At 33.2% G+C, this 11,518-nt stretch overlaps 1 protein-coding gene across 1 annotated transcript in view; it reads left to right on the top strand.

The window, feature by feature from the left end:
- The first annotated feature begins 9,205 nt into the window (after window positions 1–9,205).
- The window catches only part of LOC128987505 (uncharacterized), a 44,492-nt gene continuing 42,179 nt past the window's right edge, over window positions 9,206–11,518 (top strand). The window contains exon 1 of the mRNA XM_054408384.1: window positions 9,206–9,332. Within this exon, the coding sequence (XP_054264359.1) occupies window positions 9,212–9,332 (121 nt within the window). The 5' untranslated portion in view covers window positions 9,206–9,211. The remainder of the gene's footprint in view (window positions 9,333–11,518) is intronic.

Raw genomic sequence — 11,518 nt, 5'->3', positions numbered from 1 at the left:
TCAAGTTAGCAGATTGACGTTTGACTTTGACAGCATCAGTGTTTTTCTAGTAGCTGCAATCTTCTTTTATTTTCTTGGCCAGCTCAGCTGTCACACAAAAACAGCTGTTCTAGAATCTAGAAAGCAGGGGAGCATCACATAAGTTTATTGTAGAGTTTGGAGAAGGACCCATAGCTTCGAAAACGATAGCTCCGATCCGAATCACTCATATCTCCGAATCGCTAAATAGATAAAACCATAGACTAACCTATATACCTATATGGCAATACATTAGCTGATTTTTTTGTTTGCAATCTGGGTTACGGCAAATGACGGGAATAGCACACCTATGTATTTTTCTTCCACCATGGATATATTGGTTTGAAAAATAAAATATCTATATATCGAGAAAAATAATTGATAATAATGGATGTTCCCTTTAACAGAAAATTACCATAATGTACTGCTTTAGTTTAGTTTCGAAAATAGAATTATTCGCCTAGCTCCGAATATCTTTCAAAATATCACACAACTCCGAAGGAATTTTGAAAGATTCGTTTAGTTACAAAAGAAGCAAAAAATACCACATTGGCATCAAACATGCAGACTAATGAAATTTTCACTAATTTGTCTCATTGGACTTTAAAATATATATATTCCCTATTTAAATTATATTAGTCTAAAGAGTACTGATGTTTGCTTCTACAGGAAAGGTAATAAAGTGTTTTTAGTTTAAGTTTGACAATCAGTGTTTTAATATGATTTGAATTTTACTGTCAAAGGAAAGCTTAACATGAAAGTGTGAAACATTTTGACGAATCACTCTGTATTTTACATAAAAAAGAATTTTTTGTTGTAGTCATAAGAAACACACAAAAACAATGATTATAAGTACAGATTGTCTACTTTATTGTGTTTATACATTTGTATTATTAAAGGATTTTTAAAGGGCACCATGCTTTCTCTTGAGTCAAAAGCTCTTCAAACATTTTCATGCAGTCTTCAATTGTTGGTTGGGCTTCAAAATCTGGAACATTAAAATATGGATCTTTTTGACATTTAATTTAATTTTGAAATTCAATAAGCATGACAAGTAACTATGAGAGAAGCAGTAGGCCTGAATATTTTTCGATGGGCTTACTGAAGTGAAAACAGATGTTTTCAATACATGTGTTCAAATACAAATGTAGCATTCTGAGCACAGGTGCATGACTAACATCCTTGCTTGCAGACCCTATCTTGCAGAAAACCAGGGGTCCAACCACTCCACGCATCTCATTTTTGAACCCTTTATGATTATATTCATAACATCTTCTTACACTAGACAATGTGGCGAAGTTGCACTTTATATGTTGCACTTAATATGTTTTCTTGTTTGTTCCAGCTACCTGTGTGATAGCAGAGGTTCCATGCGTCCATGGCACACAAGTTGTCAAAGAGTTTCGCTCCTTGCCGTCTGTCAAAGCCACACACCACCATCTTGGGCTTGTCACAATTGTCGATGCAAGGGACTCTACCCAATGCTGCCCCTTAAAGAAATTCACATTGAACTTAATTAGAATTAAATTATTATTTTTGACTATTAAGCCAAAAACACACAGCCCTTTTGTCTGACACAATAGTAAAATTTATTAAATTCTGTTAAATTTGCATCGAATCAATGTTTTGTCTATTATAGCATAGCTTGTTTACATAAAAGCTAGACTAAAAATAAAGGCAGGTTATTTTTATCTTTGGACTGTCCCAAACGATCATTATGACTGTTGAGGTAGGAGAGACCCTTGTTAAAAAAAAGTTACCTTGGCCCAATTTAAAATTTTAAAATTGTGTTAGTTATAACTTTTTAAATTTAAATGACCATATATGGCTGATGTTATGAACAAATGCCAAGAACACAATATAGCATTTAAAACCTTTATCAAACAACACCAAGATAAAAAATATTGAATAAAATATAGCTGAAATTTCACAAATTTTAGTTGTAAAATGGGGGACGATGAAACTGCCCCGCTCATTACAGAGCACCAAGAAGGGTCGCCGGGCTTATCCCAACCATCGATGTATAGGTTATATACATCGATGATCCCAACTCCGCACGGTGATCAGAAATATGTAAAAACCGACTGTCCAACTCCGTGCGGTGGTCAATTTTGGCTCTCACAGACCTGACGGCTGTGAGTTTGTATTTGAAGTTTGAAATTGTTATATATGTACATAATTTAGAACTGTACGAAACAAAAGTAACTTATAGCTTAAAGTTAATTAGTACAAAATAGAATACTTATGTTTCATTAGAATTTACCTATTATTAACCTAACCTAACCTTACCTAACCAAACCTAACACCTAACCAAACCTAACCTGTCACATGAATAAAGTACCTATGAGCAAATAAAAGTGTAACATATATAGAATATTTTATATTAAACACATCATATCTCATACGAAAGCACTAGGGGTAGAGATTAGATGTGGCCAACGCGCGGAGTTGGACTGAACCCTTCGGGGGCCATAAAACTTTTCCTCGGCTTAAATTTGACCACTGCGCGGAGTTGGGCTATCCCCTGGTCACCTCGCCATACAAGAAATGCTGAAATTGCCCCGAGCGCCCGGCCAGGTAGCCGCTACGGGTATGGGGAAAAAGGGAATTATTGTTGTCCCTGCGTTCTGTCAGTGACTACAGTCTTATTATAACTACCACCAATATCGGGAATTACTAGCTGATTTAAGGTTAGGTTAGGTATCGGTACAGAAACAATTGTGACTTAGAAAAAACAGTCGACGGCAGTTTTAGAAGACTGCTGTCACTGACAGGACACGGGGACAAAATAATTCCCTTTTCCCCAGTCCCGTAGCGACTACCTGGCCGGGTGTTCGGGGGGCAATTTCAGCATTTAAAGTCTTGCGAGGCGGCCCTTCCCTAATCCACTTTAATGAGCGGGACAGTTTCATGTTTCAAAAGCACCCAAAATGTCGGGGCAGTTACACTACGCCAGTAAAATGAGGTTGAATATGCCTAAGCTAAAGAATATGAGGCGTCAGGCTGCGTCTCGTTCGAAACTAAAACAGTCATCTATATTATTAAAAGAATTTATTGGATTTTTGTGTGCAGCAAATTGACCACTAAAAATTTATTTTTATTGGCATATTGGGTACCTATCAATTTAAAGCTCGTATCCTCTAGATGTGCCTTTTTTTTGGATTTGGATGATATCCCGCAAAAGCACTTCTTCCTTTTAAAATGTCTGAGTTTGTGCTGAATTCTCTTGTCAATCATCTGAACTTTTTCAAGTTTAAATTTTTTTATAAAACAAATGTCCATGGTACAATATTTTGTTTACGTCCATAAGAAAATTGGACTATCGTTACAGTTGGTGATGTTTTATTGAATTCAAGTAGTAAAATATTGTAATGCTATTTTGTATAAAATGTAAATAAGAAAATTAATTAGCCTACTTTAGATTTTGTCTTTTGATAGGATTTTGTGTGTTAATAGTATGTTTTAGAAAATTCAAGTAAAATATTGTACAGTAATGTTTTTTGTTTAAAATGTAAAGAAGAAAATTACTTAAGTTAGATGTTGTGTTTTCTAAAGTTAATGATTATCTCGTAAAAATAGATAATTTTAAACTTAGCTCAAAGCAATAGAAAACTGTAAACAAATTCAAATATATATCACGGATTTTGAAGTCACGAAGTAACACAGGTTGCTAGTATTCCATAACATTTTTACAACATAACATATTCATGGCGGCAGACCGGCAGCAGTGGAGACAACTTGTTGGCGAGGCCAAAAACCTTCGTAGGTTTGAGTGGCCGAGGAGGTAAGGTAAGGTAACATATTCATGACATTTTTTTCATAAAATTTCCCATTTTGTTCGTACTTTAATTTAAGTTACACGAATCAAAAGGACTGTCATTTAAATTTCAAATTGAATAAACTTAATTTTTTCCATTATAGGTTACTTCTACAATAAAATAAATACCAAATTTTGTAAACATCGGTTAGAAAAAATCTAAAATAAGAATGATTATTAAAAAAGGCAGATATCTGGTTAACAAAGCGTTATTTGGGAAAAAAATTTCAGATTTTCTGAATCTTGAACCATTTTCCGAACTTTGGCTGTTTACTTACGGGACAAAAAAATTATAATTATCTGTATAATTATCATTGAGAGGTATTCTTATTACAAGCATCCTAAAAGCCAGATAAAACTTCAAGAAAATGTTGGATTTGTATATTATGACGGTTTAGTGTCAGTCTAAAATAAATGTGAACTTTGTATATCCAAGAAATGTAATGTCACATTAATATTTTACACATAACATTTCCAAACGTAACCTAATCAAAAAATGTATTTACTTAATGGAGAATTGTTTCACTATAAATTGTATAGTGAAGGTTTAATAAAAAAAATGTATGTTAATGATGGCGACATAAGAATACCACTATAAAAGTTTTATCGTTGGCTCAATATTACTGCATCAACTTGGAGTGTTGAACATAACTAGAAACTACTAACTATAACTTACTTGATGTAATCAATACCATCAGTAGCTTGCATATCATATCACAGCCTTATCAGTCTAAACTGGACACTTCTGCTGCATTACTCAATCACCAGCAATGACTCTCTGGCACTGTCTGGTAATACCACTGTCTGGTAGTACCACTGTCTGGTAGTACCACTGTCTGGTAGCACCACTGTCTGGTAGCACCACTGTCTGGTAGTACTACTGTCTGGTAGTACCACTGTCTGGTAGCACCACTGTCTGGTAGTACCACTGTCTGGTAGCACCACTGTCTGGTAGCATCACTGTCTGGTAGCACCACTTTCTGGTAGTACCACTGTCTGGTAGTACCTCTGTCTGGTAGCACCACTGTCCGGTAGCACCACTGTCTGGTAGTACCACTGTCTGGTAGTACCTCTGTCTGGTAGCACCACTGTCTGGTAGCACTACTGTCTGGTAGTACCACTGTCTTGTAGTACCACTGTCTGGTAGTACCACTGTCTGGTAGTACCACTGTCTGGTGCGATAAGTACCACTGTCTGGTAGCACAACTGTCTGGTAATACCACTGTCTGGTTTAACCACTGTCTGGTAGTACCACTGTCTGGTAGTACCACTGTCTGGTAGCATCACTGTCTGGTAGTACCACTGTCTGGTAATACCACTGTCTGGTAGTACCACTGTCTGGTAGCACCACTGTCTGGTAGTACCACTGTCTGGTAGCACCACTGTCTGGTAGCATCTCTGTCTGGTAATACCACTGTCTGGTAATACCACTGTCTGGTAGTACCACTGTGTCTCTCGGCTCATTACTATCTTTCTTAGCACTGCTATCTCATTTATTCTGTCACTATCTCTGGTAGCACTACCCGTCTCTTTTGAAATGACCGACTTCAGATCAAGTACAATGTTGACATAGGACTATCACTATTCAAACTAACTATTCAACTAACTTTATTGAAAAACTTTTAACATGAACAAATAGATTCACTAAATAAATTTCCTGAAATAACACTTCGTTCTTATGTTAAAGTTAAATAAACAGAAAACGTGTGACTAGTGTAAAGTAATTGAAGCCGAACGGTTTCAATTACTTTACTGTTGTTACTTTACTGTTCAATGTACTTTACTGGGAACTGACATTACGACCAAGGGGAAGTAATGTCAGTTCCCCTCCTAGTTGTAGGGGAGGGAGGGGGGGTATCACTAGAGACGGTATTGATGCTCCGATCACGTATCTAATGTGGCTTCTCAGATTTGTGCAATTTTTCCCATATTTCTACACGACTGGACTTTATTGCACCCATACCTCAAACCATAGTTATCATAGTGGGTTGATAGTATCACTTCGGACTACGGAGAGTTGTATTGTTAGAATTATGGTTTATTCTTTATTGAATCTATTTATATAGTTGACTATCAACTATTCTTTTAGATGTTATTTCCTATGCTTTTCTCCAAGTGATTTCCTGAAGTTCAGACCCAAGTGAAAGCCGTATTTATATGATAAAAGCACAAGCAGTCTTTGAAAAATTATTGTGCCAATCACAATTAATGATTACGTTTATGTTTGAATAAAATGTATAATTATGTGTTTAATCTTAATTTAATGATAAAAATGAAAGCCTGTAAAAACATGCATATTCGGTTTATACAAAACACATTAGAGGGAGTTTATGAATAACATTGATCAGGAAATTATGGATATTGTTCTGTATAAATAAAACTATGTTAAATTTACAAATATACTTAACCACTTAAATAACTCTGATAGTTAATATAATAAATGTATCTGGGAAGATTGCATAAACAAATTACGGCAATTATTTCATTTGGACAACCGATTTCCTATGACAACGTCCGCTGTAGACTTGATGCATTAAATACCAACGACTCCTTAAGTGATTTAATTCGTCATTGATCCACTCTTCAGGGAAAAATTACTTTTTTTGTGAATCTGATTGAATCCGTACAAGTTTTTTTATTGTCATAGTTAGTTGTTTTTTTGCTACACCATCTCTAACTATTAAACGCTTTTCTTAATATAAAATGATCTCATGAAGCGCCCGCACTTTTATAAAAAATTAGAATGCTGTAATACTTTCAACTCTAAACTTAACAGTACAACCCCCATTGCTGTAAAAATTACGGTTCAAAATTAATTGCAACTTTTGTGATTCCCCAAATGAAATATCATAGTTACACCAACCAATTACCCATTATAAGAGTTGTTGACAAGCTAATAGGAGAAAGTATGCGCCGGTTTACTCATACTGCTATTTTTGTGAAGTCTTAAACTTATTATGTTAGATTAGCTGTGAATTTCATACAGTTCGCATTTGAAACGTTTGCTATAATGATTGTGTGGCAACTGTAATGGATATAGAAGGTACTAGTGATAAACCGAAACTTTCAAACCTTTCCTATATCTGAACATGACCAAATGTTTTTTCTTGACAAGTCGCAATGCTGCATTGTTAAGTCAAAGACAATTTAATGGTTATAGTTATCCAAACATAATTAGAGAACGGGTTTTGTTTGGCATAAAAAATGATTTTTCTACATAAAACACCTCTATGATATAAAAAAATGAAAAAAAAAAACACTGTTTTAGAGTGGATAAAAAAGGTGAGTACTCACGACTTATAGGTCGTAGCTAATTATTGTAAACATTCAGATGGTTATCTATATGCTTTATACATTTGCAGTGATGTAGAAACTACACCATTCTTGTGGAACATTTTTTGGATAATAAAGATATTTACGAGACCTTTTAGGGTTGGATGTATTGCAACGTAATCACTTAAATTTATTTTTAATTCTTAATATAAAGTTAGAGACAAACTACATTTTTTCATATTATGAAATAAATTTATATTAATACAATTTCCTTATAATAAAAGTATAAATTAATATCAATAATTTTAATTAAGATTAAGATGGGGAAAATAAATAACTTCTTGATCAGCATTGTACGTGTTATTAAATTTACGGAAAGTAAATAAAGATACGTCTTATAACACTTAAAACATATATTTACGCTTATACTGTTACTCACAAGACGGTAAATATACAAAAGATGGTAAGTGGTGATCGATTTCGATTGGACACTCCAATCATCATCAGAGCCAATAGGCGAATGTTCATCTGATGATGATTGGAGTGTCCAATCGAAGTCGATCACCACTTACCATCTTTTGTATATTTACCGTCTTGTGAGTAACAGTATAAGCGTAAATATATGTTTTAAGTGTTATAAGACGTATCTTTATTTACTTTCCGTAAGATGGGGACACCACTATCTGCGTATTTCAACCCAAATATGAGTGAAGAATGAGTGTAGGATGAGTGGCGTGATCTTGTAGTCTAGTTAGCGACTAAGGCCGACATATTCCTTAGACACAGCTGTTAATTGAATGCAATGAAGCCAGTAAATATTGTAACCGCCGTAAACGATAAAGAGTGAATTGTCGTCTGAATTAGTAGACTGGATAAAGCAAAGGTCTATTATCCAAATAAACAAATAAAACACCATGGACAACACCCTATTATTTTACGTGAATGCATATAAAACTCTCAAGAATTTATACGAAGCAAGGCGTAGGGGTCATAGGATATCTGCTGGCCGGCTACGAGGACATTAACTGCAGTTGGAGTTCGTGCTCAGAATGTTTTGAGAACTTTTCTTACCTTCTACGACATTTATAGCCACCCAACATTACATTAGATTTCACAAATAGTTCTCTATCATACTTTTAGGCTATTGTTTATTTATCGAAAAAGAATGGTTAACTTAAAATATTATTGTATTTCAAATATATTTTAGATAGTTTCAACACATGTTGTATGATTTCTAAGTAAATTATGCAAAAAATGTCAAGTTATATGATTACATTTTAATAAAATGTCCTTTCAAGCAAAAAATGAAAAACCAATTAAAAAAATACAAGTATGAAGTTATAATTTATTGTAGATTGAATATCAGTAACTAAATGTACAAGTCACTGATAAGATAAAGCGCTTAAAACAACACAAAGAGTGTAAAAAAACTAATTTATCACATCATCTACTAATACAAAATAATAACATATTGCTAAAAACCACCCCATAACAAACGTAACTGTCCAAACATTGAACAAAGACAACAAATTAATATTTGGAAAAAGAGCTTTAACGGTAGAACAAGCAGAAATGCTGCGCACTTAAAAGCCTCAACGTTAAAAACAATGTATTGTGGAAAATTAGCAAACGTAAAAAGATATAATAATGGTTTTAGCAAATATGAACAATTAAATAGCAATAACATGATTACAGTCACAAACCTAGGCTAACAATAAGTTGAAAGAACATACACATTTTATTTTTCAAAACTATTATTTCTAGGGAAATGTTTGATAAATTAGTTGTTATCAATAGCTTATTCGAAGATATATCAAATTCAGAATTAGGTTCCTTGCAATTCACGAAGAAAATTCATTTTTAGTCGTGTCAGCCAATCCAATGAATCGAGCGAAGCTATTAAATAAACTTGATGTGCACGTCCAACAGTAAATGTGCGGATGAGCGAGTCATCAGTATTAGTTTGTCCAATTAATAAAACTGAGCTGAATCGATGCGTGGACTGAATGCTGAGGTTGACAAACGTAAGTGATAAGACGACGACGAGAATGAGTCTTGTTGATATCAATCTCATACTGTAATCAGATGGAACCATGCAGTAGTATGTTGAAAGGGGACACTTGTGCCCCCTACAAACCCTTGACAGCGAGGCGACGACATGCGTGCAACATGAAGGTGCTTCTGGCTTGTGTCTTCGGTGTGCTCGTACTGACTGGGATAACTGGTAACGTCATATCAAATCACATCAAATCATCTTTATTCATTTTTTGTATTTACACGAATACATTGAATAGAGTCAAATCTTATAGCTAATGTCCTTAATTAAAATATGATGGTTACAAATAAAACTGTTTTTATGTTGTTGTATGACAATAACACTAATACAATTTTTTTTATTTTACATACCTTGAATAAAAAAAAATCTTTACTTGAAAAGATAGGATGAGGAGGTATTATTTAAGGCGAATTTTGAAACTGTTATATTTTTCTTCACAAAGAATATTCTTAGGCAGATTATAAAGAAATTTGGTACCAATAAAAGTTGTTTTAGTTTCAAAAACCTGTTATTTATGTGGTTCTACATATCTTTTATTTCTCAATTTGTATGTATGTCACTTTTGACTGTATTTTTGTGTGTTAAATTTTTTTACATGTAAAATGGTTTCAAATATATATAGGTCATAAACCGTCATGATACTTAATTTTGAAAAATATGGTTTTGTAGATTTTCTTTTTTTTATATTAAAGATAATTCGTAATGCTTTCTTTTGCTGTTTCAGAATTGTTTTAAGGTTTTTATTGCTAGTCCCGCCATATATAGCAATACCGTAAGCCATATGCGAGTCGATCAGAGCAAAATAGATTGATTTGAGAGTATCAATATGTTAGTTATTTGTTTATTTTAAACTGTAAGCACCACTTAATGATATGAACGATACATGATATAAACATTAAGAATTCTAACAAAGCAGAACAAGTTATGAATGATACACGATAAACATTAAGAATAAAAACAAAGTAAAACAAGTTGTAAATGCTACGGATAAAATATTAACATCTACATACAACATAAACATCTACAACATCAACAACATCTACAATGGTGTGTCTATAATTTGAATAAATCTTCAAAGTAAACTTTGTAAAGTAAAGCTCTCATCCTTTTGCTAAATTTATTGCATGCTATAAATATGCTTCGTGTTGGTAACATTTAGAATTCACTGATGTTTGATAAAAGTTTAGTTTAAACATACTCCCTTAGTTAATCCGTCATTCTTATGGATCAGCTGAAGTCAATTTTATTGTTAGTCCCGTCTGGTGCCAAGAGGACCGTGTGTTTGTTTGCAATTTGTTTGTTTTTATTTTAGTTATTTTAAACTTTGATTAACCAATGCTAACGATCTAATCATAAACAATAACTCTCCTGCTTATGACCAACCAGTAAAACACAAATCATAAAATTAACCTTAAAATAATAGAAAGAAAATGCGCCCATTGTCACCAACATAAACTAGACATAAAAAAGCTTCAGATTTTATAATGGGATAAGAAGTCTACTTGTGTTGGTTAGTATTTGCTGTAATTATTATTCTATTTCTTTTAGGGTTATATTTTACGATTTGTCCTATAATAATGGTTGTAGCCCCTGGGGAGAAGCTGTTGTTTATGATAGTTGTAAGTTGTTGTTTTAACAATCTTAAAATAAGTTAAATCGCAATAAAGAAACAGTAAACATAAACGAACACTAACAGTACGGAAATAACTGTCTTCATCAGATTCATTAGAATTATAAGTCATGGATGCATCCATGCAAGTAGTTGATATGGTAGTTTAGCTTTGTAACAAACAGAGAAGAATAATCAATGTCTTAACAAATCTAAAGCCATACCATGCAAAAAATAATATTTATGTTTTGAGATAAATAAAATGTACAAAATCATCAAAGTACAACAGAAAATATTAAAACTTGTGTTATTCTAAAGAAACACATTAAGTCATCAAATCCATGAATTTATTTTGACAATAATAATATTCTTCCGGTACCGCAGTGTACTAACTATACTAACTAATAAAAATAATTTATTAAACGTAAAAGAACACATGCATAACATGTTTCGAACAGTTTCCCCTGAATCATGGACAAAACATGTTAAAACCCACACCAAGGTTTGTAAACTTAAAAATTTTAATTCCAAGGAACATCACAAAACAAACACACATTGGTTTGTATATTCTTTTAAGCAACGATGGATTTAGAATGCGTTTAATAGGCTAGTTAGTAATGAACTGAAAGCGGGAAAAAGGGATTGTGTGATAAATAAAATGAACAATGTTAACGAAACTTGTACAGTTTATTTCAATCGGTATTCAATTATAAATAAGATCAATGAAGGTCTAATTGATATTTAT

Source organism: Macrosteles quadrilineatus, unplaced genomic scaffold (genome assembly GCF_028750875.1).
Source record: "Macrosteles quadrilineatus isolate MER2022 unplaced genomic scaffold, UCM_ALF_1.0 Scaffold_2__2_contigs__length_208266976, whole genome shotgun sequence".
Lineage (NCBI taxonomy): Eukaryota > Metazoa > Arthropoda > Insecta > Hemiptera > Cicadellidae > Macrosteles > Macrosteles quadrilineatus.
This window is presented reverse-complemented; position numbering and strand designations above follow the sequence as displayed.